Source organism: Anopheles coustani, chromosome 2 (genome assembly GCF_943734705.1).
Source record: "Anopheles coustani chromosome 2, idAnoCousDA_361_x.2, whole genome shotgun sequence".
NCBI classification, from domain to species: domain Eukaryota; kingdom Metazoa; phylum Arthropoda; class Insecta; order Diptera; family Culicidae; genus Anopheles; species Anopheles coustani.
This window is the reverse complement of record NC_071289.1, coordinates 89,450,774-89,477,095: the sequence shown is the minus strand read 5'-3', so window position 1 is coordinate 89,477,095 and position 26,322 is coordinate 89,450,774. Positions and strand designations below refer to the sequence as shown.

The window sequence follows — 26,322 nt, the reverse complement described above, 5'->3', positions numbered from 1 at the left end:
GCAAACGGCCAGCTCGAAGGGGGGGATTAAAGTCCGCCTCGGCATACAGACGTGATAAATCCGCCGCGCTTTGGGCGCCACCGTTGACCGATCGTTTCGTCCGCGTGTTCTTGACCACTCTCTGTGTGTTTGAGTGTAGGTGAATGTGAGTGTGTGCTGTGCTTAAGCCTATGCCCGTAGCCAGACGAAGCTGGCCTTACTAGAAACGCGCCAAAGACTACAAACCCAAGCACACAGACACCAACACACACTTCATCCGTCTTGGAGGTCGGCTAGGAGGCCAGCGTGGGGTTTGGGGGGTGGAAATATGAATATGGTTTTTGCCACGACGACCGCCAACCGACCCGAGCCCGACCAAGAAAAGGGAGCACACATTTCTGCCATAACAAGATAAAGTAGGATTAGAGATTAAGGAAAATATGATATTTGTGCGATGCGGGCGGAAGAACGGGAAATCTGGCACGAGGGAACCGAGGGACGGGGCGGATGGTAAGTTTCCCGCCAGCTCCCACTCCCCCCTCACACGACGCCGTGCGTGTGATTTTGTGGTTGCATTACATCGGCAAACCAAAGAAGGAAGTGTTCCTGTAGTCGGCGTCTTCGGTAAGCTCCACTACCTTCGCAACGGTGGCGTGAAGTTCGAACCGAGACTCCGTCTGTCGGCTTTCTGTGCCAGTCGATGCATGAAGCAGAGCCGTTTTGGGATGAGGATTTGGCATTACCACGGTTGTAGTTGGCAAGCGTCGGGAGCTATTCCGTTAATCCAACCAGTTGTTGCGCCATAAAGATGGCTGGCATAATTATTGCTCATTATTTCCAACAAATTATTATTCTCGTTTGATCAATGTCCTCATCATTACCCACTTGTATTGAGGTGTATGTGTTTAAGAATTTGTTCTCATGTGTGCTAAAAATTAAATCCATGTTTTTGAAACATCAACAGTGGTGTTTTCCATTAGTAATACTAAATGAGTTATTTATGAGTATGATAAAATAAGTTAAGAAGCCTGCTATGTTGCAATTTTAGATGAATTCAACATTTAATGAGCTTTTTAAATTCGTGAATGATGAAGCAAATGTTCGATGTTGTAAACTTGACATCTGTAACTAACTTATTTGCGGCTCACGAAATTAAAACACACTGGGAAAAAAATCTCTACACAACTACTGTCTACGGTTTGGAGCATATTGAAACATTAAAATGTAACTGTTTATTTTAACTTTTCCTATCCTATGGAGGTTTGATATAACTTTCGCCACTCCTTTCGTTATAAATACAAATATTTGCGCGTTTGAATTGAAACTCCTAGCAAAAGCATCAACAGACGAACCACTCAGCGCACATTCCGCCGTTTGACCGTGAGATGTTTTCACGCCCGCCAATAAACCACCCCCGGCCAAGTCGGTTGTGGCAAGCGGATCGAAGTTTATATCAATCACAATCGGAAGCTAATCATTTTTCTCCCTGGGTCAGCTTTTCCACGCCGTGAACGGACGAGTTAATTAATTTCCAAAACTTCCCAAACAAACGAGCGGCCACACTGACCCCCGGCGTCTTCTCCCCTTGCACTGAAGACTGAAAAGAAGTGTTTCCAACCCCCAACCAACCGAAGGAGGCGATGATCGTTCGTCATTGTTCGCTACTCAATCGGTTCACCCGACCCCACTCGGGTGTTCTTAAGTTCATGTACACATTTACCCCGAGCTGAGAACCGCCCCGGGGATCTCGTAGGTTTGCGAATGTCGACAACGGAGACGTTGCACCGTAGGAGGAATACCAAGAGGTCGGGAAAGCTGGCACCCGACATTCTGCAACGTTCCCTCCAAAGTTTCCCCTGTTCCGTCCCTGAAGATCAGTATCTTCGGTGTCTGCTGGCGCCTCTTCGGTGACTCGCCAGTACGTTTGCCTAAAAGGATTAAGGCATCGAGGTCGGATTTGTTCGAAAATCCTTCAATGCACGACTCCGTTCCGATTCCGCTCAGTCCCCCCCCCATGGTCTCCGCCTTGTGCGAGCATTCGAATCTGTTCTACCGCTTGTCGAAAGACATCCATTGCAGGCCGTCTGCGAACGGATATCCCGACGATGGCGAGGAGGGTTATGTGTCTTGACTAGCGTATCACCTGCTTAGAGTCCTTTGCCTTGCTTTCGCTTCATTTGGGATCGGTTTATTTCGAGTCGGGGAGTGTTTATATGACGACGAAGACGACCGCACTGCTGCTGTCTTAAGATCCAAGCCGCTAGTGTGTGCGTTAGTGTGTGTGTGTGTTTTTGCGTGACGAACGAACCAACGGAGAAGACAGTCCTCACAGACAACAACACGACGGCGACACGGACTTCGGCTAGGCTTAAGCATCGATGCCAGGAGACGACGGTGGAAGAAATTATAAAGATCTTTTCCTTCCTATAAAGTATTAAACGAATATATATCATACTTAGCATCCTCCGAGGTACATCCCTATCCTCCCGTCTCCCCGCTATGGCCAGTCCACCGATGCGGTGAAGATATGGTGGCGCACCTGTCAAATCGAAAGCCACCCTCAATGCCATCCAGCCAATGCCCCGATAGCCGAGCTGGGAGCGCTTTTTCCACCCAGCCACCCGGTGGACGTCCTTGCACACCCCAAAGCCAACCAGCGTTGACCAGGATTGGCCTCGGTGACAGAACCTCTGACAGATAATTTCCTTACGCTCGCTAGATGTATCGCTAGCAGCAGAGGTAGCAGCAGCAGCCAATGCTCTGTTCTTGATGCTCTTGATTGAATCTTGAATAAATCTTATCTCGTCTCATTGTTTCGTCTGTTCGCAAGACGCCACAGAAGACGGCCTCCGACTGGCCCCCCGTTCCGTTCCATCCGCGCGAGCGACAGTATCGAACCTGCCACCTGTGAAGGCTGTATCGGGAAGTCTTCGGAAGAAGAAGATAATTTTTTACTCCCATCTGCACATCTGTTATGCAGGGGGCGGACGGGTCCATCCAATCATGGCAAGGTGCTTAAGTTTTCCTCCTAAGACGGCTAAGATCCATCTCGGTCCGGTGCATATCGGAAGCCTCGAGAGCCTCGAGAGCCTCCCTGCCGAGTGCAGTCTGAGGAATCCTGCAGCTTGGCTACAATCCAAGGAAGCTTTCCATCATTAATGTTGCGTTTTGTCGAGCTTTTCAACGAACTGTTCGGAAGGAAGGAATGATTTTATTTCCACCAAATGGGTTTGAGAGGATTTGCACGTTCATAGTATCGAAAAATGTATAAGGCAATTAATTTACTCCAGATACAATAACCACTGTCAAATATCATATAAGAATGTTTTCAACAAAATACAGAAAAATGTTCTACATATACGTCAAAACCTCCATTCTTGGTGTAGTCCACAAAATAAATCTTATTTGCTTAAACAGATTTCACCCCCCCCCCCCCCCCCCCCCCCCCTCCCAACTAATGCGTCCACCCCGTAGGCTTGGAACTCAAGAAGTCTGGCACAACAGAGGCATTACCCCTGTCTTAGGCTCAGTTGCAAAACTTATAATCACATTACATCGCACCGGGTCTGGTTGGGGCGGTCCGTGCACGTTGCCAGTGACATACAAGGACCGCGAGCGGTAACAGAAAACCCCTTGCTTAAACCGAACCTTAGCGAATCGATATCTGCAATCGCACCTTCCGTTGCGGCGACTCACAGAAACTAGCTCACGGTTGGGACACAAAATCAGGCTGTGTTCCACGCGACCCAACCTCCGGGCCTAGGTATTAAAATTTATAATCCCCTTCTTTGGTGTGTCAGTTTTCTTTCCTCACCCGCGTATCGATTATTTACTAGCAGTTCCAAAGCAGCTCTTTCAATACAGCACTAATACTGTGCGCTTTGAGCTAACCATAACATTTTTTTCATTCTCCAATCGCTGGATTTGACTAGACTCTGCTGCCTTCGGTGCAACTATGTCTTCTATTGCGGGTGGCAAATGTGCTACAATATGCAACATATTATACATTACCGGCTAGAGCATTGCGAATGTTGCTGCTCTATAATCGTACGGTTCGTAGTTTACACTAATTTAATTCTGAATTTAATGCCAATTACTTAGATTTTTTATGATTTAATGTTGTTACAATGGTTAGAACTCATTAGAATGAGTTCTGCGAGTGAATCTAGCTCCAGTCGATCGAGATGTCAAATCGAGAACACTACAAATAATATGGCCTCCTTGGATACTTTGCATTTGGTGGTCTCGATCTAATTCTATCACATGGTTAACTTCATAGATAAAATATAACTATGTTTGTGTATCTCAAACACACCTTAAATTTATCATCAAACTCTAGTTTTAAAAATTTATCGTTAGTTGCTTTTAGTTATCAATTGATTAAAAACAGTAACAACTTTTTATCCATGTAGATGATAATTTTCTTGATTTCCTCTCATATTTTAGCAATAAATCTATCCATAGTAGAAATATCGTATTAAGTTCTCTTATTGTGCTACCAAAATGTCTCACAAAAAGCCAGGCGTCTCCATCGCACGATCATTTTCGGATTGTCCATGTGTTTGACCACACCATTTAAAATAAAAGTACTCATTTCATGAGCCTCCCAACGGCTCCAACCACTTTGTACGTAATACCAGTCATTGGTAAAATTAAATATTTAATCAGATTTCCATTACAAAGATAACACACGCATCATGCCACACATTTTCCCGCTTCGTCACCGTGGCTATAATTATCGTCATTATCATCGACAGTGTGCACCACCGTCATCGACCACCACCACCAACCCAGCATCAACAGTATCCGCTGCCTCATCAATTGGCCACAAATCCTTCGGTAATCAGCGGGAAGTATCGAGTGAAAAAGCTTAAAAGATTAATCCGCCCACCGGTGGGCAATGATTGGTTTCGATTTTTCGTGGCCCGTTTTTTTTTTGGTATTGTTTAATACTCTCCACCTTTTATTTTTCATCTCACCTCATTTCCGCACAGGTTTTGGGCCGTTTTCTGGGAGTTTAAAAAAAATACCGTCCATCTGGAACAACGGGTGCGTCCGGGGCCGGATTATTTTACACCGTCCTGCGTACTGTCCGTTCCGTTTTTCTGCCAACCGGAAACATCGGGATCAGTGAGCGATCTGATTCAATTATCGATGCATGCACTCATTACCACGTCACCCAGTGTTTGGCGCGGTGAGGGGTGGTGGAATTAAGGCTGCAGGCCGCATGCTTTAGTGCTTTAGTGGTGTTCGTCATATTTTTGTTTCGCAACCCATTCGATTCCGCTGTGGCAACTAATTGATCTGGTTATGGTAATTACGGCTCAACCAAACTATCGGATCATGGCGATCAAATACCCATGAGCGGATTGCTTTTGCACGTGCTGACGAAAGTTTGATTTGCCACAAAAAAGGAAAACAAAAAAACACAATCAAAGTATTGAAATTCAAAACAAATTAATCTTTTACATCTCGCTGAAACGAAACGTTTTACATCTATTTCGCTTCGATCGAGTAAACGACTCAATTCAATCAATCCCAATTCAATAATCCTTGGAAAATCCTCACCTTTCCATTGAATAGGGACGTTGATAAAATGTCAACCGAGAGACAGGGAGAAAAGAATTGCGGAAAATCGAAAAATAAATATCACAGCAAAAAAAAAACAAAAATTGCTGCGCAAAATACTGCAAAACGTGAATCACGGTTACGCGCCACTTTATCCGCTTATTATGGAATTAAAATTATATTATTGAACGCCGCAATAAGCAGCAAACGGTAATGCCGCTAATATGCATGCGTTCATGGTCCTTTCGCCTAGGCGGGGAGGAATCCGCCACTGGGGGGAGGCGAACCAGTGCCGGGAAAATGTAGCCACTCGGTGCGCCACTGATTGACTGTTTCGAGCCGGAAGCTAAAAGTGCACAGCCGGGAGGAGGATGGCAACATAATCACCACCCACCCAATCGGGTGAGATGTCGCACAACGGCCGCGACGCGATTGAGCCTCCGTTGAACACCAGCCCCCAGGGTTTCCCCGACGGAATGGTGGAAAACCGAAAGGCAGCTTGATGGTTGTCCTTGATCGGCGAAGTTCGGTGATGATAGGAGAAAAACCGCGGGAAAATCCACCGCGATAAAAAAAATTACTCACTACAGCTGAGTCCATTGCATTTTGGCGTCACCTCTCTTTCCTGTATTTGCACCCTTGAACTTATCCGATCTTGTGGAAAAAAAAAATCCCTCTGCAATTCCCTTTTGCAGCGCTGACTTAATAGGAAACAATTATCGTTATGATAAAATAAATGGCACAGTCAATAATCCGCACGATTGGCATTATTAAAAATGTACACCCTAAAGGCAGAGAGAGATGAGTGAGAGAGGACACGGATTTATCTTCGCTTTTCCTTCCATTTCCACGAATCAGCAAGAACGATCGCTCATCGAATTATTTTCCTTCAGTCCTTCTGCCTCGCTCATCGCCTTCTGTTGGGAAGAAGAGCAAAAAATAACACCCCCACAACCACCCACCCACAATCACCCTGAGGATTGCGATTTCATCGACTTCACCGGGAAAACCCCGTGCCTGTCGGGGAAATCCACGCAGATTTGAGGAGATTTGTTTCCGTTGACGTTTCACCGGCACGAGAATGCTCGTCCGAAGGGCGCCTAATTGTGACTTCCAAAGGGAGGGGGCAGAGGGACGTGAGCGGGGGTGATTCGAAGTGACACGGTGCGTGCAGTGACACGATACCTCCGAGTAAGTTGATCGGGGCTTAGCTTCCGGTTTCGTCCCATCCCTCACACCAACGAAGGACGATGAAGTGATTATTGCACGGTACAGATGAAGATAGCCGACATCGAAATACTAAACCGTCGAGCGGAATTCGGTGGAGGTTAACAGATACCATTTCGTGGCTCGATTTGATTGCCCCTGGAGTTGATTTAACTTTATATCAACGTTTGTAAATCAGGACTGGAAAATTGATATTTGTGCTCACAATATTATGAAAAATAATTGATTCACCAAAATTATTTTTGTTTCATGAACTAAGAAACAATCTTTTCTTATATATCTTTTAATTATTTCTGCAAGAAAAACTTACGTCTTGACTTTGATGAACATTGTCTTCGGTTGAAGATTTTTTAAGTCCACTTTAACCTTCCATACATAAAGATAATCAAACGATGAATGTTCTGTAGCAAATTTCTCCAGCACCAGCTTAAACAACAAAGCCAAAGTCCTAAGCTACCTCATTTGCCAAAAGGAAAAAAAACCAATAAGAATGATAATGAATGGTCGTCGGCGAAAACCTACCAACGTCAAACGAAAGAAACCGGAAGAGGATTTTGTTTTTCTTAATTCTTATCTTGAATTAATTTTAATGAAGGATTTAATCCTTATCCCGCCGACCCGAAAAATCATGCAAGAATACACAGAAGGAGGAATAAAACAACTTATCCCTCCGAGTGACATCCATGCGGAAGCAAGCGGGGAGTTTTTGGGGAGCGAACACACTGGACGACGAACGGGAGCGTATTAAAGCAGCGGAAGTGTATTAACGAAAGGGACGCACTCGGACTTTGCTTTGCTGGGTTGAGAATGCGGTGGGGGAATTAGCTGAGACGAAATCAATCGAGTCGGATTATGTTTTGTTCCACTTTCAAGCTCGTCGGTCGAACTGGACAAGAGTAGTCGCATGGGGGAGGCAGGAGAGATGGTAAAGAACGTCTTATAACGTCCTCAAGAGGTTTGGTAAAAAAGAGATATGCTTAATTCGGTAGGGAGAACTTTCTTCTTTCCCCCCAAAAGGCTCATCTAATCGATGGCCGCATAAAAACAGCGGTTTAGGGTTTTCAGGAACAATTATTTTTACTCATCCCACTACAATCGTAAGCAGTGGTAGTTATTTAAAGATAAGTTCTTATGTTATTCATGTTTTAAAGTTTATTATATTCTTTCCAAGTGGACGCGTCTTGACTTTTGCTAATCCTAATAAATTTGCACAAAATTTTCTCCACGGGTCGTTGCCATGCTTTTTCTTGCTATCGCGCTTCTAATTTTCCGTCGATCTCAACACGAGCTTGAAGTGTATTTAATCCCCTCTTCGAGACATCGAGCAAGGAAGCCGCTTGATCATTTCCATAAAGCAGGTCGGGTGGGCCTCGAGTGAGTTTCCAACTACTCATGAACGTTTTCGCCATCGATAAAATCGTCTAACACCCATCATCCATATCAGATCGGAAAAGGCAATGCGATATAAGTTTAATCGGAGCGCAATGCTTCATGCAATATAAGTCCCATCTTCACTTCTCCTATAAGGAAGGTGATCGTTACGCTTCGCCTAGGTTAGAGCATTGGATAAAGTTTGGCGACTCCTTCCTCTTCCAGTAATTTTAACAAAATAAGAACAACTATCAATACAAATTTAAATCTATACTTGGCAACAGACACTCACAAAAATATTAATAAAACAACAAAGATTTCAAATAACTCAGTAAAATAATAGCAAATAAAAAAATTAAAGTATTTTTTTTTAAATAAAAACAACTAACAATACCAATTTAAATCTATACTTAGAAAACAAACAGTCACAAAAATTTTAATAAAACCACAAAGATTTAAATTGACTCAGTAAAACAATAGCAGCTAAAAACACTTAAAGTAATTTTTGAAAAATAAGATCAACTATCAATACAAACTAAAATCTATACTTAGAAAACCAGCATTAACAAAAATATTAATAAAACAACAAAGATTTCTAATAACTCATTAAAATAACTGACTGCATGTGGAAATAACTTGACAAATGTTTGAAACAGGACCATTTTAACTTCAAGAATATAATCCACAAGATAGTTTTTGCTCGCAACAATAAGTTGATTGTATTTTCACTTATTTCAAATTCACAATATAGACCTTTACAATTGAACAGTGTGGTCTCTGTTGCTTTCACTGATTTTACCGCATCCTTTCACAATGCATATCTCAAAATCACAAATCTCGCATAGCTAAGAATGTTTCCATACACACTCCCAGATCTTTCCTTTGATTGGTATGTGTGTCTATTCGTATTGTATCGAATGGGAGAAAACGTTCTTGTCCTGCATCATTCCTTTGATTCCATTAGACTTGAACCGTTTCAATCGGAGCGATCCGAAGAGCCTTAAGCGAGGAGCTTTGGAAAATGGCCTGGTGGAAAAGGGCGTCCCCGAAAGAGTTAAAAGGTATTATTAATCAAATAAATATATTCTTAAACATCTTCTTAACCGGAGCGAAGGATGGGACTCAATGAAGTCAGGCCGTTCGGGGAATCGACCGACGCCTCTCGAAAGGCAGCAGCAGGAGCTACCATCCAGCGAGCAGGTGCACCAAGAAGCACCGTTTATTTATGTGCCGAAGAGCGCCCGGTTTCCTTTGGCTCTAGCAGTCGATAAACGGTACGGAGCGCCTCCCCAATCGGGAAATTCCTTGGGAAGGATTTGCTCTTATCACGAGCTGCTATCCATCCAGCAAACGCACACTCACACGTACGAGCACGCGCTAAACGGCATCGTTTCGAAATCATAACGCTCATAACACACCAGGAACACACCCTGCTGCTGCCAACCCACCCGATCGGCCGGCCAGCCGACAAATTGCTTAATCCTTTTCGTTTTCAGATTTGCCTCCGCATTCGAAGGCTTCCGACGTGGCAGCTGAGCACGTTTCACGCACGGTGTGTCGGTGTGTCTGTGAAGTATGCTTCAGTTTAGAGCCGGCGTTGGGGTTCTCTGCCTAGAGCCGCCAGAAGCGGACTCGTACTTCATCCACCCAATCGGCGGGACCTAGTCTTGAGATGCTTAAAAGGAAAACCAATATCGCCCCACCATCGTTATCAGCGTCGTTACTATTTCTAGTAGTATTGTTATCATTATTTATCGCTCCCGGTAGGAGTAGGAGCTTCCGAACGGGCGAACGAGATGGAATTAAATGGAAGAATTAATTCCCCTTCGCCGAGAATGCCGCCACGGGCCTGCCTTCTTGGAGGACACAGTGAGGACCAGCTTATCCCATTCTAATTAGTTGAGATTTCGACCGAAACTCGAACGGGCGGGTAGACGATCTTAAGACGTTCTATATATTCCGCCCATACACACAGGGCTTAGCCTCGTGGTGGTTTCCCTTCTTCCGGCTCGCGCGGACGAACTGCGCGGAGGAGCTGCTGGCTTTTCCTCGGAAGGAAACCTTCGTCCTCGGCACATGTTGCTTGAGCCAAGCGAGCGCCAAACGGAACGAATTGTTAGCACGCGGACGGATGATGATAGTGATTTGTGAGCACCTTATTAGTTGGCAATATCCAAATGTAAATAGGTTGGGGTTGCTGGAGTGGGCACGGACGGCGAAATTGGGGAGGATAAGAGATTAGAGGAGCTGCAGGAAGGACTATAATCCCTCCCACAACGGACGGAAAGGGGATATACCGGCTCGATCTCATCAGCGAAGTTGGTTCGCCGCTGGATTCCAATATTGGCAAACCGAACCGTCGGGGACGTCGGTGCTCTATATATATATATGTTTGACAAAGTTTAATCCGTCTCGGTTCGAAGATTCCCGCCGACAGAGGCCGATGATGGAACGGTGGAAATCCGGCGGGTTTCGCTTTCTATGTGTACGATCCTTGATGGTCTCCCCGTCGGTCGCTCCCGTTCCCAAAAACTGGACGGATGCTGGTTGGGTCACTTTTCCATAAAGGGATTTACTCGGGCGGATTAAAATAGATTCGACGAGGGGAAGGGAGTGTGAGTTGCTCCCCATTCTTCTCACACTTCCGATGCGGGATGTATCGCATTGCCTCACCAACACCATTTCCCTTCCCCTCGGTCCGACGAGGTTTGAAGTAAGGATTGTAGAAAAGTTTTATCTACAGTCCGGCTCTTGTCTCAGCTGTTTTGGAGTTATTTTAATTGACTTTCACGAACTGATACCGGATGCACGGTTAGGTGGAAAAGTAATATTTTCTTCTGGAGATAAAAAGGATATAAGTCCCATGTCTAGTTGTAATCAATACCAACTGGAACTTGGTCGTAATAGAATAGAATGTAAAGTTGAACCTCAAAGACCATATAGCATGAGTAAAATGAAAAATTATATTTTATATCTTTCCTGAAACAGCAAAGAAACCTAAATTTATTTAGAAAGCTAGGACTTGTTTTTAGTATTAGACCTGGGTATTGTATTACAAAACCCGTTATCCGTTATACAATAAAACTCTAGGTGGATCCTGGAGTGTAACCAATCCTACCCGATTCCGGCGCTCAAACTCAGATGTCGATGGCAATCGGTTTTCCCGATACCGTTAATCCGCATCCGTTCGCACGCGGATCCCGGGCAAGCGGACGACCGGAAAGACGACGATCGGATATGGCACCTCGCCACCTACTACCGCCTACCATCCCGTGGCGATGCCTTTTCGTTTGCCAAAAAGTGTGACCAACGGCTAAGCTGCCTTCTATCGTTTTTTTCTTCCGCGCGCTCTTGGATTGGAAATCTCCGAAACCGAAAGTGAATCCTGCGCTCGGCGGCAACGCCGCGACCGGACGACCGACTTTTGTGTCCCGGCTGTCCCGACGGCTGTTCGTTTGTCGGGTCCGCAATTGAGTGATGAGATTAACTTCCCTTTTCCGGTTCGCCCGGTCCGGCATTTCGCCTGAGAAATGGACCCGATCGCACCGGGCTGAGGACAAAACTGAGTGTGTATGTGTGTGCGATGGAAGTGGAAGCTGGCGGCTTCATCCAATGCGCTGGATGGACGGGAAACTTTTCTCTAAATCCCTCTCAGCCGCGAGGACACTACGTGTGTGTGATCCTTCTGGGTTCGATGCTTCCAAAGTGGCTTTCGATATCCCGGTTTCACGGTCCGCTCCAACATCGATACGGAGCCCGTCTGTTGGCGGTCGAAAGGATTTGTATCAATCCATCCACCAGCTCCCTCCTCTCCCCCCATTTCGATTCAACATCGAGCTACTTCGGCGGGCGGGGAAAAAGAATCAACCGCCGGATGGCTGGAAGGAAGTGACAAATCTTGCAACCGAAACCAGGACCATCGCTTTTCCATCTCCGACCGCCGGCTTCTCTCACGTGCACAAGTGTGGGGACGGCGACAAGTGACAAGTTCACCGTCAAGTTGACAGATTTTCCGTCCCCGTTCGGTACACACACACACATCCAAACACGGCGAAATGGATTAGTCCGTTTCAGTTGGTTTATTTTGCGAAATCTAATCGCTCGTTCGTCTCTTGCGGCGCACCTCGACGCCGTACCATTGTTTGCCTTTGACCCGAACTGGCTGCTGCCCTGTGTCCTGCTGCGGCTTACGGCCGGTCGCTTCCGGCCAAACGGTTTGGCGAACCTCGGGTCTCCGGGTCGAAAAGGCCTTCCCGCGCACCCGGTACGTTCATAGTCCCTCCAAGTTTATTTGCTGATATCGCAACGCAACGCCGGGAGCTGATGGAAAAAGGATTTTGTTCGCAAATCCGCATCCCTACGGCTTCACGATTCGCTTCGCCTCGCGGGCGAGGAAAACAAACCTGCGAGGAAAGGGCACACCTAGGTGTCGGGAAAAGAGCGCTAAGAAATCCAACCTAAGAAAGCTGACGCTCACGGACAGACCCTGCAGAGAAAGGCGGCGGCCAAGACGGCGGGGGGTGTTTGTTTTGTCCGGCGAACCGGAGACGATTATGTAGCATTAGTTGGCTCCGAAAGGTTCACACGGAAAGATGACCGTAGATATACACACACACACACACACACACACACTCAAGGAAATAGTTTGCGGGAAACTCCTTTCTTCACCGAGGCACCTCTTTGGAATCGGACCTGAGAGCCGGTGGAAAGTGACAAATTCAACTTCTCACTGTGTGTTTGTGTGCTCGCATGTTCAGCATCTTCCGGTTTCGGTGGGGGATTAAGGAAAACTGAATCTAAGCAGGGTGAGGTTTCGGCTGGAGGACCTGTTTTGCGAGGGATTGTTTTAAGTTCAGTCCAGCTGAAGGCCAACGTCACCAATGGTCCGGAAGTGCTTGTAACGGTGCGGGAAGAACCAGGAAGCCCACCTGTTTGCTAAGCATACATTCCAATATATCCCCATCTGACCCGCACCGCTTTAACCGACACGCTGTTAATGCTGCCCGATAAGTCAAACCCTTTTTGCATAAGACGTTACGAAAACTAAGGGTAGTCTTCAGCGTGCGGTATAACCCTTCTTCCTTAAACCTAAGAATGCTTTTACGCCTAGGAATGTACCACGAAGGGAGTTGGTCTTTTTCGTACCTGAACATTCTTAATCCACAAACAAATTGCTTTTCCAAATCTCGAGCAGATTTTTAAAGGATCTGCTGGATCCTAGTTGCAACAATTGCTTTGGAGAAAAATCCATGAATTAATTGTACGTTATTACATAAATTGAATATAAGTAGAATCAATTTACATACTAGACATCTTTAAAATAAATCATACACAAAATATTCAAAAACAGTACTCCACACTATCCTGAAAATTTCTTAAAGAAACTAAAGTTTAAACATTTGAGCATAACAGCTTCTTGTGGTAAAAAATATGTAGTGAATAAAGTGAGTATGTATTATTTAAAACTGGAAGCTTCAGTTCCTAGAGCTTGCCTTTTAGATGGAAATCCTTCCAAACCATGTAGAACATGCAAGGTTGAGCTGAAACTTTTAAACCAGTGGCGATATCTCGGTATACACACATAAGTTTCGGTTCCTATCCTAGATATCCAGATGTCCAGTGGCCTTACTTTTATGCCAGCACATTGATACACTACCCAAAAAAGAAGCTCCTATGTTCCGGAGTGTCGTTGGAGAACTAGGGAACCTGCGAGCTGCCGTTGACCTAACGAACTAACGGCCATCCGTTCGCTACCAAAAGGGTAGAAGGTTTGCCGGCATAGGTTAAGCTAACACATGTCGACAATCAGCAAGAATCAGAATCAGTTTGTTGTGGCCAGCAGTTAAGCCCATCCAGTCCAGGAGAAAGTCTTCTGGCTCCTGAACACTACCTGAGCTCGGCTTGACCTGCTGACTGGTTGCCAAGGGGAGGGATTGCCGGGCTTTGGTGGGGGTGGACGGAGATTTTAAATTCTCTTTCTCCACCACCCCCTAACCAACGCTGCTGATCCCGAAGGAAAACGCATCGCCACCGCAGGGCGCACTTCTTCCTGCACACCGAGTGTCCAGAGGAGGTCATCGAGCGCACTGGGATAGAGCTAATAGTTTTAAATTTTTGCGATTGTCCAAAGTCATGCCTCCGTGGGGGATGGGCGGAAAAGGGTTCCGGAGGGGGGGATGCGACCGTGGGGAAAATAGTTGCACTCGGGGATGGGAGAAAACTGACCACTCGCCCGTGCACAAGGGAGACATAAAGGATTCAAAAGACACATCGAAACCGAGGCATAGCTAAAGAGGTATTATCGAGTTAACATAGAGGATTACACTTCATATTTCATATCATTTAGAAAGGGGCCAGAAGGAAACCATCATCCCCGGGTGGCTTGTTTGGGAAGGATGGGCCTTCCGGGAGCGGGAAAAAGAACCGACTGGAACACATTTGCTCCGAATGGAGACGCATGGTCACTGAAACCGAGATAGCTTTCGGGTGCGCACTCAGCACCCGAGAAGACGGCTCTGCTCTTTCCTTTCCTGAAATTTGACACTAAACCTTGGCCGAGCCCGGTCGTACCGGTGGTCAGTATCAGTGCTTACACATTCGTAAATACTTTAATCTCTATCAAAAAGGGGTTAATTAAAATATTCTCCGTCCCTTAAGGGGAACGATGATGAATTTTTCGGCTCAAGTGTCTTTACGAAAGGCCTTGGAGGGCTCGGGACAACTCCAGAAAGGGAAAGAAAACATTTAATAATGCAATTCGGTTCAGCTTGTGGTTGCTCGGTGTGGAAAAGAAAGCCATCGTTTGAAAAGCGTTCTGATTCATTTTCTTTGTAGTAACCCGTCCTGCGTTCGTTTCCTTTAAGACTTGTGGCGCTTGTTAACCGGAACAATGGAAGGGATGAGTGGAGTCTTGTAGTAACATTTCATAAACCGAAGTTCATGAACTTTCAATCCTCCGTTTGATACGTTCCGGTTCGAGGCACCATCGTCCTGGCCGTGTCTTCACTTTTAAAAGATCTTGATCTCACTTAAGCTTGCGCTTGCATGCGCTGCATCCAGGAGTGTTTTCTTTTTTCCTGCTTCACCCCAAACCAGGCAGGACCCCTGTACTGTGCTGGTGCTGTTACAATTATTTTCGGAAAAGCGTGTTATGCAAATTAAAACGCTTCTTTGCTTTGCTCGCAGCAAATCCTTCCCGGTCCTTACACGCCAGCCCCTTTGCGAGCGGAGTGTTGCCCTTGTATCCTTCTTGTGAGGCTCCTTTGCGGACTCGGTTCCACTGCAAAACCCTGATGCTTCTTAAGAAGGTACTTAAACGCTCTTTTTCACACATACACATCATTGCTAGTTTTATGCTCCCCCATACCGAACCACGCCAATCCCTGTTCGTCCCCGGTAGTTTTACTTAACAATTTTCCCCGAACACTCGTTGTTTCAAATCGCATGAAAATTCTCACACCAAGCGGCGGCAGGACGGAAAGAAGGATTTTTGGCAAAGTAGCGAAAAACTTCCTTTTTAATCATAATAACACGAGCTCCCTGTTTTGGCCCCCATGATTACCATCATCATCATCATCATCATCACCATCGTCATGGTATCGTCCCGAAGTCTTGACGTTAAGACTGCTGCTAGTCGCCTTGAAGTATTGGAGCAACCTTCCGTTTGCAAATCACGCCAACACCACCAAGAAGAAGCCGTCAGTTTGGTCGCCGCCAACACAACTCCACTCATTTGTGGAAACTCTCTACTGGCGGGCGCTGTGGTGGAAAAACTATCGAGCCAGCGTCATGAGCGAAAGGGTTCAGATGTGCCGTTGCCCTTTTCGCTTCACGATTTCCGAGGATGAGTTAACACCGTCCCGTCTTAGTGCTTCTCATTCGGGAGGACTAGTTCTTTTGTACTTTTTTGTTATTGTTGAAGAGAAGATGGGTGGTTAAATGCAACCGAATTTTCTTATTTTAAGTGAAATTCTTTGTGACGTGAGTTCATTTATACCAGGATACCTTTAATTACTCTCTTTAGAGTAGCTAGGTACTAAAAATTATGTATAAATTTGCCTCATAGATTCTTGTTTTCCTAAATCGAAAACAACACTTACAACACTTCTACAACCCTCCAAAAACCACCCCCCGGGAGGGGGAGAAGCGGTGCACGAAATAAATATGTGTTTTCCAATGAACTGTTGAGGGTTGAGGAAACGCTCGCTTTCGACGGTCACTGGCACCGATAAAAATGATGGAGTGCCGCTCCAGCCGAGCGACGAAAGGAAACGACGCTAATCCGAATACCCCGAGACTCGAACCCTCTTAAGTTGGATGAGCGAAAATCTTTCATCCTTTCTTTATAATACATTCCGAAGTGTGTCTAGGATGGAGTATTTTCCACCACGTTTTCCTGGCCAGCCCGGGCCAGCTGTGGGGAAAAGAGTTGGAATGCTGGAACCTAGGGACCGGCTTCCTCGGCCCTGATGTTTTCTTCCCCCCTTCTCGCACTCCGTGAACATTCGAATGCGGTGGCTTATGAAGGACATTGATGGTAGGTGCTGTAGACGCATCCGCTGCCCTTACATCCCCACGTCTTAACCCGTGGTTCGTAGCCATTGTTGACGAGAGATAAACAACGGCACCGTTAAAGCTCAGCCGGGGAGTTGGTTTTCCTGGCGCTCGCTCGCTCAAGTGGGCTATGGCGAGCTTAGGATTGTATCCCAACCACTACCAAACCTGCACGGTGTGGGTGCGGATGAATATCGGATTGTTAGGACGGTCTCCATCCGGGGCACAACACTGCCATCGGGCCGACCAATGATGCCCTTTTTCATCTTGTTTTCATTCCCCCCCCATCGTACCGATCAGCTTAAGCTGAAGAAAGGACTCTCAACGAAGGCCCATAGTGCCTGCCAGGGACGCATTACTCCCTGGGAAAGGTAAATCTCGCCCCAAAGGATTATGCTTTGTCCAGCCCAGCGGAGGGGAGACATGTTTTTTCTGTATGTGTGTGGGGACATTTTTTACCTTCTAACACCCACTCAGCCAAGATTTGGGGTCAAGACACGTTAGACCTTTACGGACTCTCGAGAAAATGAGCTCCCATCGTTTTCCGTCTGACATAAGGAGAGATTAAAAAATTACACAACGGTTTGGAGCCCGGAAAATAAAGTCAAAAAGTTTGATGCTCCTGATTTTGTTCACTTTATAATTTAGATTTTTTATTTCATCCTATTCAAACGAAAATTATATTCTACTGTTGACGTTTCTAAAAGTAAGTTTGTTGGAAAAATAAAAGTGATAATTGTACACTTTAGAGCCGAAAACGTATCGTCTGTTTAATGAGGAAGTCTAAAGCTGGAGAATTAGATGAATTTTATTTTAATTTCCTTTTGCACCTATTATTCGAAAGTGTAAAAATGGTACACTTTTCGAAACCTCTTTAAGCTCCAACTTAGTGCACACATTCCACCCCATCAGCTTTGATTCGATTATCTTCCATCAAACTGTCAACGTGTGCCTTTAAAAAGCAATATTATCTGGTGAAGCAATTGACAAACCTTGATTTTACCTGTACCATCGGTTCGCCACGAGGTTTCTGCTTGCAACCACCTCCGAAGCCACATCCGGATGTCAGTCAGATGAGTGAAAAGAAAATTGTTTCTAGGTAAAAACTTCGTCCGCGCCCCTCAACAGTATCGTCCTTCCGTCACCATCATCCCTAAGAATCGCTGATGGGGCTTTGTATCGTACCGAGGGGTTTTTGCTTTCATTCCGGCTAAAAGCACTGCGCGGATTTTCTGGCCCGCCAATTTTTGCCAACCGTCAACGACCTCCGATCTTCGTGCTCCGATCACTCCCGCAGGATAAGAATGATTCCCTGCCCCCCCTCGGAAGGTTCCTAGGGCTTCCCAGCCATCGGCATCAAGGGAATCAAATTTAATGAAGAGATAATTTTTCCCCACCGCCCCAAAGCCCAGCATGCGCTAAAAATCCGTCCGCTCGATTGTATATTGGCAAGCGTGCCTTAAGTGATTTTTCCTCCCGATAGATCTGACAGCCAGCCAGGGGGCTAGGGGAAGCCATCTCGAGATCGACTTGCGACACACTGCGGGACTATAAGCGTGGAGGCTGATGAAACGGTTTTAAAATGTTGACTTTATGATTTTTGAAATGGAATTAGCTCAATCCCTGAAGCAGAGAAGGCGAGCGGAGGCGGGGCGGCTGGGGAGCTAGCAATCGGCCGACCCTGTCGATTTGGCCAACCAACGCGATTGGTGAATGGCGGAAACTTCCCAATGAGGGATTAAAATTTCACCCACCCTTCAGTCACTCAAACGCCATCAGCTTCGGTTCGGCGAGGCGTCTTTAGGGGACGAACTCATTGAACCGGAAAAGAAGAAGATGCTGCAGCGGTTGTCGAGATTATTGGGCAAGATTTTATCGACAAGACACGTTTTGACATGGGCGCCCGGAAATGATGAAATTTCAGGCTAATAGTTTTCGCTTCTGATTTTTTTTTTTCTTTTATTCTGGTGTTTCGTTCACTTTCAGCAAAATCCTTACCGCTTCACTGCGTCGTCGAGTCCGTCAGTTCGTTGCAGGCGACGCTCAACTTCGACACCCGCAGCCCGTGGAAGCGACGGCCCAACATCGAAACGGATAGCTACGTCATCATCCCGGCAGCGACGCCATTTTGTGATATCGTAACGACCGCCCTGCAGCGGCTCGGCTACTCCACAGAGATCTCCAATGCTGCTAGAGGTAAGGCAAACCCAATATTTTTGTAGTGCCCTTAAATTCACGCAAGTTCTATTAAATTTATCCATACGAGGTGATACTTATCGAATCTCCTTTTATTACTCTTCCATAGGCTCCATATCGATTAAGAACTGGAAGTCCCTCTCCCTCGATGCCATCTCGGACAATCCGCTCGTGTCGGTCAGCGACATTCTTGGCGAGTTGACGTCGGTGGTTACGCTCAAGATAACGATCCTGCGCAACAAGCCGTCCCAGCTGGCGGAAATCAAGGATAAGCTGCTGAAGCTGCTCATTCTACAATCGCACGCACTGCTGCGATCGACCGGCTGTCCGCTGGATGAGGTAACGCCTGTTGCCATCGAACGACGATTTTCCACAACCCCGCCAGCAAAGCCACCAGCGCAAAAGTGTGCAAAGGAAAAGTGTGCTCGTTTTCCCGGAAGCTACGAGAAATTCCTTACGCAAATATTTATTCTACAACAGCTGGATTCCATCTCAAGCGGGACTCACTTTCACTTGGCCACCCACGGGGAAAACGGTCGCTTTGAGACGCTTCCGGAGGTTGCTCTCGCTTCTCAATCACAACAAAACCCTCGCCTCCTCACCCACCGCTCGCTTGTGACGGGCCTCGGCAAACAAATCGTCCTCGTTGAGCGGTAGTTGTGGCTAATTCTAATTAAATTATTCTCCCCATTGCGCGCCTTATCGGTCATCTCATACCCTAGACTTTTCCGTATTGGCATTGGCATTGGTTTGTTCCTATACCGTTGGATCTCCTGCCCTCTAAACGTTCCAGCATCGGTCGGAATCCTGGAAAATCATTAACATTTTCTGTTCGCTTTGTCGAAAAAATGCTTTTAACTCACGAAGCCAATCGTATTTTCATTCCATCTGCATAGAAGATAATGAATTTTGATTAAAATCGCGGCTCGCACCCACTTATGCGGGGGAAATTGCGGTTGAGGAATGCAGAGAAATCCATGAAGGAGCCGTTGAAAAGAACAATACCTTAATGGGTAATCCATTGCTTAGTCCGTGCGGTAATGCACTGTGAAACGCCCTGTTTCACCACTATGGAGGACTTCCGACAGACTCGTAGCTTTGAAGCCGATTATACTGTCCTTGGGAATGTCCACAGTTTTCATTATGTGTTAAATGCGTCTTAACACGAAGCAAAGTATCTAAGGAACTAACACGTTTTGTATAATATTCCATTCAAAATTGAGTTAGTATTTAGAGACTTTGTATTATTGAGAATTGTATTGTATTGTAGAGAAGCGATACCAAAATGATTCAATTGATCAGTCAAATATTCTTTTGATTTTCATAAATTTCAGAATTTTTTTATTTCTTAGTTCAGTCGAAACAAAGATGGATTCCACATTTTTCTTAGATTTGTATACTATTGGAAAAAAAAAAGTTATTGATTGTTTTTCATTGTTTGAAAATAAACAGAGTGATACGTAATCCAAAAGGTATAATATCAAAATGAAGAAATAGCTAAAGTTCATCTAAAAGTTCATCGTACCGAAACAAATTCAGGCTCCTATCAAACTATGTATCAGTGACTTAGCTGTCAATAAACTATGCTTATCGTACCAACCAATGCTGCACATAGACCCCCTATCAGTACTCACCCTTGGGCAAATAAAAGATACACCCGAAAAAAGCGAGCAACTCGCTCAAACAAGCACCAAACTTTGCTTATAATTATCGCTCGCCTAGCATTAACCCTCGAACCGATATCGATCGCCACCGACAATCTCGACCAAATCGGCCAATATCGACGCTGAAGTACCGGCCATAAAACCTATCCCGTTGTGCTTCTGGCTGCGGAGATTGCGTGATCGCTACCGGGCAATCCCCGGTCCCGGTGCTCCGGTGCGTGATTTGCGCTGATTGATACACGGCTCTTACTGTTTTATTGAGGCAATTGAAATCAATCATAAGCCACGCGGCGAACTGCTTCGAGAGATGGTTCCCGGGTCAGCTGAAGTGTCCGCGCTTGATTTTATGGTACTCTTAGGTGTGTATGGGTGAAGGAAATCCTGCCCATCTTTGGGCAACGCGCACCTCCACCAGGTTTGCCGCTCCCTATCGGATGATCTTTACTTCAAACCGATCGAACAAACATGGACCCACACCGGGGAGGGTGGTTTTCCGGATTTTCGCGACGGCACCGGATGTGAGTTCACCATACGAACACCACCAACTGTCAAGCCCAATATGCCATCATTCGGTGCGAGGCTGCGAACTGGGAAATTGCTTCTCCCAAAACCGACCCTGATCAGGACGGAAAGATTTATCCGCTTCCTTCTTAACAGAAGTAGAACCTCCGTCTTGGACGAGAGCCCACCAAGAGGTTGTTTGTGTGATTGTAAGTGCCTCCGTGTAACACATACCACACGGTAACCGGCCGTACGAAGTGGAGCCCCGGTCGAAGATGTATTTCACCGAATTAAGATTGAATTCCGAAAGATTATAAGTTTGTACATAATCTCTCGGGGAAAATTAAAATTAATATCGTTTCTTAATGATAATAAGCGAGCACACGCACACACCGACCACCGCGCCTATACACTCTCCGATGATTTGCATACAGAGAAATAGCCCATATAACAGCGACGAGTGAACACAGCGGCAAAGGAGCAGCCCACTGGATGTGAGCCACACTGTGGCAAACATGAAAACTCCGATGACAAGGGGGGAGTAGAGGATGGTAGCGTGTGTTTGAAAGCAACGGATTTGCAGTTGCCAGCATAACGGAATCACACGAGGAGCGGAGAAGGCGAGGGGCCCGATGGGAAAGGGGTTTCGTCGACGGTTTTCTATCAGACAAACAAATAAGAAGTATTAAGTATAAGAATTTATCCCAATCCCTTACTCGCTGGGGAATGGGAAATGCTCTCACTTTGGCTGCGATACAGTGCGTGCCGTACGAGTAAGACATTCCAAAGACGGGGTTAACCATAAATCATAAAGTTCAGATTGAATTTTCATTTGGAGATATAAAGTATTGGAGTTTACTTTTCAAAATCGCACCGATTGTAGCGTTGGGCGTAGCGAGTGGAATAGGTTTAAGATTATTTACTTGCAAACCGTAAGTAAACACGTAAACAAATATCGCACTGTCGTCAATGTTTCCTGAAGCTCATGCTTTTAACAACGGATCAGTTCCACAACCTTCCCGCATCCAACCGACCTGCCAAGGATATCCCGGGAGATAAACACGTCCTTTGGACTACCGAGGATCCAACGTCTTGATACGCGGATGCACGTATGTGTGTGTGCGTGTGTGTTTGTGTTGCTCGGAATTTCTTAAGCGCCGGCCGGAATTGGCAAGCGATCCTTAATGCCAACATGCAGCTTCGAACGCTACCCTTCTGCCGCTCCGTACACTACTGCCTCTCAATATTATCCCATAGAGGTTGGCTGTTCGAGCTCTTGTTCGTTGAAGAGGCACCACACCTCCTCCCCACCCCCCTCCAAGGGATGCCCTCCCGGTCCGTTCGTTCGACTGCCATCCGCTGGATGGCTTATAATACATCAGACACTTGAAATCTTCCTGCCACTGCTAAGCCTTTCCCTCGCCCCTCCCAGAAACCGTACCCTTCGCCTTGGAGAAGGATTCAGAATTCCAATCCAAAGGATCACCGAAGGAAGCACCCTGCAGCGGGTGGGTGAACTTCGGCTCGGAAACGTCTTAAAGATATCGTGCCGCCCCGTACGAACCCGGCGGAACCTCAGCTGCCATGTTGGGGAATGTGGGGCGAGCAGAGGGAAGCTTTTCGGGAAAAACAAATCTATTTATTATGAGAACAACTGGGGCCGGATGGTAGTGGGGTGGGAGGGAAGCCTCTTCTAGCCTAGCTCTCGGGGGATTGGCGCACACTTGTGTGTGAACCCTCTAGCGAAGCGATAGCGGGAAGGTGAAGGTTAAAGATTTAATTCTTCCAGTAGGCAGTTACCCAGCCACCAGCCATCGTATCCCAGAGCGTTCCAAATCAGCATAGTCTAATCGACAGACATTTTACTTCGTTCGCGCTCAGCCCGAACACACTGCCACACAGCAACTTAGCAGAAGAACTTCTAGAGCTCAGAAAGTCTGGAAGGAACTAATGGAGAAAAATATTTTTGATTATCCTAATAAGATTAAATCCCTTATTCGATTTCTATCGAGAGGCGGAGAGAGAGAGCAAACCAAGTGTGCTACCATAAACAGCTGATAATATTTCAAGCTAAGCTATAAAACTTTTGCCCGAGAGGGTTAGTCACTAAAACGAAAGGAATGATTGAAGTTTATCTTGAAGAACTTGCCCTCGAATATCGCATCAATTCGATTCAATGACTTCATTCACCCAAAACCCACCCGCTTGTATGCAGGTTTCCCTTGACCATTGTTTTTATCAGAAAGCCCTCCCTCTACTTTGCCAGTGTCATCAGTGAACTGTTTAACTTTGTGCCGGCAAACTACAAAAATAGAGACTCATCAGCGGATGAACGGAGGGCTCTTCAATCTCGGCCGTTATTATTGTACTTTTTTCCCCGGTATCATGTTGACCGACCGCATGCTCATCTATCATGCTCCGTTCGAAGCACCCAGTTAGCCGGCCATCCCCGTGCCATTTCGTTTGAAGTGAGGGTGGATAAGGATGTTCGCCACCACGGAGATAAGATACCGCACCCTCCGGTGCTATGTGTACTTGTGCCCCATGTGTGCCGCGGCGATTAGGTACTCGACATGGTGCGGATGGTGCGACCGTTGGGGATGTCTGGATTTTGCCGCAAAACGCGGCTTTGCCGGTTCAAGATCACCGTCAATATTATACAACCGGTTAAACCTACGTTCAAGTTGTTGCGTGACTGTTGGAAGCATTTCAACCCGATCATAAGAACGCTCCGTGATCCACCGGAGCAATTCTGAGACATAGTTCGTTGGACTAGCTTACAGTTCTAGAGTCTAGCTTTAAAGAACTACACGGATGGTAGCATTCAGTGTAACTACACGACCGCAACAATCTACTGGCGAGTAGCGTTAATCCCACGTAATCGCCGCCGCAGTTGTTCGGTGGATTACCCTGCACTACAGTCTCATGCGCCGCTAACTCCACGAGATAAAACCCATGCCGAGGCACTAATCGTAACGCTTTCTTCGACCCGGTTTACTTTCAGATAACACTATCGCAAATATGTCGCAGTCCGCTGCAGAACACCTTCCCCTTTACGCCGGAGATTACCGACGAGACGCGGCGCAACTTCGACCAGTGGTGGAGCAACCAGCTCGCCCCCCAGCCGAACCCGATCGCTCACAAGATCCTGCCGTTCGCAAACCCACCGCAAAACGATCACCTCGATTTCCCCGGTCACGGTGGGTTCCCTGGACTGCACGCCGGAAAGCGGGACGCTGGGCTGCTCGAGGCAGGGGCTGGAGCGCACCATCCCAACCCACACCACAATCTGGTGGTGCATCCGGCCCTGCAGACCGTCCACTCGCAGTACCCGAACCAGAAGACGCGCATGCGTACCAGCTTCGATCCGGAGATGGAGCTGCCTAAGCTGCAGCGCTGGTTCCAGGAGAACCCGCATCCGTCACGGCAACAGATCCAATCGTACGTGGTCCAGCTGAACTCGCTCGAATCGCGCCGAGGCCGAAAGCCGCTGGACGTGAACAACGTGGTGTACTGGTTCAAGAATGCTCGGGCGGCACAGAAACGGGCCGAAATGCGCCAAGGAATGACCAACGGGTTCGGTACGCCCAGTATGATGCTCTCGCAGGCCGACTACATGAAGAGCTCGCCGAGTGCACCCTCGGAGGACATCGACAATCTGTCGCAGGACGAGATGGATGACGACCTGGATCGGCCCATGTCTCCCCAGTTGCCACTGTCGTTGACAATCCACGAGCGGAATCATCCACTAACGCCCTCCGACCAAACTCCTATCAAGCAGGAGCACAACTCTGGTCCCAGTAGTCCTCCACCGTCGCCCACGCCAAACCATGTGCTCAACTCGAGCTCCTCGGTGGGCAGCAATAACAACAACAACCATGGGTCCACGAACAGCAACAGCAACAATGGTGCAGGGTTGAACACGAGCAGCAATAACAACAACGGAAACAACGAATCCGCCAACGATTCGGCGATTGTGAACGACGAACCCAAGTCGAACTACTCCAACGAGCGAAGCAGCTCACCGCAGCGTTCGTCCCGTTCGCCCGCCTCCGAGGACCTGGACATGGACGAGCCGGACGTGAGCAACCTGGACGACTACCGGTCACCGTCGCCCGACTCCAAGCGGCAGCTGCCATTCGCCATGAACAACCCGATGCTGTCGCACTCGATCATGTACATGTCGCACTACATTCCCGCCATGCAGGGTGCCGCCGGTATGCACCTGAAGAGCGAGTTCAGCCCGGGTGCACACGGGGCCCTCGGGCAGGGTGGACTCAACCTGTCGTTCAACAGTGACGAGCGGCGGAAGCGTAACCGGACGTTCATCGATCCCGTCACCGAGGTGCCGAAGCTCGAGCAGTGGTTCTCGATGAACACGCACCCATCGCACAACCTGATCCTGAAGTACACCGAAGATCTCAACCGGATGCCTTATCGGTGAGTGTCCCAATGGCCGACATCTTCCATTAAAGACAAATCCAACCAATACAATTGCTTCTACTGTTCTAACCTTTCGATTCCGATGTCGTCTCTTTCTTCTCGCCAGCCAAAAGTTCCCCCGTCTCGAGAGCAAAAACGTGCAGTTCTGGTTCAAGAATCGGCGCGCCAAGTGCAAGCGGCTCAAGATGTCCCTCTACGATCCGGCCCAGCTAGCCAACCTGGGTGACCAGGCCCATCTGGCCGCCCTGCACGATGCGCCGCACCTGTCCAGCTTGCACGATACGGCCCAGCTGCATCCATTCCACCACGCCGAACGGGACTAGGAAGCCTACAGTCCCCTTAGGTGGGACACATCCAACAACCAAAGACCATCGACCCTCCACCGTTCGGTTGCAGTCCACCAGTGCAGGGCTGCATAGTAGTTCCCATTTCCCCGAGATCTCGAGTGAACGAAGCGTCACTACCTTCCACACGTTCCGGATGTCCGTTGTTTAGCAGATATAGCCTAGCCCCCAGCAGCAAATTGGTGGTAAACAAGTGTGGTTCCCGCTCGGGAAGCTTCTGACGTTTGGATTTGTAAAAAGTAGCTACAACTAGATGAGATAGCAGTTAGGTCCGAACAAAGGCAGATTTAGTCTTCTGTAAGAAACTACTATATCAACGAATCAAACGACGGTCAGTGTTACTCCTTGTATGATTTTTTGCAGCTTTCCATAACTTTCTTTCCACTCCACGCACTACACGACTTCTTCAGGTATCAAGTAATGAGTTGTTTCTTGTAATTAGTCGAAACATTGTAGGCAAAATCTCCAACCAGAAT

General features: G+C 47.0%; 1 protein-coding gene across 1 annotated transcript in view; it reads left to right on the top strand.

Moving 5' to 3' along the window:
* LOC131261835 (uncharacterized) overlaps window positions 1-25,825 on the top strand; it is an 82,952-nt gene extending 57,127 nt beyond the window's left edge. The window contains exons 3-6 of the mRNA XM_058263676.1: window positions 18,685-18,894; window positions 19,004-19,233; window positions 24,064-25,499; window positions 25,609-25,825. Of these exons, the coding sequence (XP_058119659.1) occupies window positions 18,685-18,894; window positions 19,004-19,233; window positions 24,064-25,499; window positions 25,609-25,825 (2,093 nt within the window). The remainder of the gene's footprint in view (window positions 1-18,684; window positions 18,895-19,003; window positions 19,234-24,063; window positions 25,500-25,608) is intronic.
* The last annotated feature ends 497 nt before the right edge of the window (window positions 25,826-26,322 follow it).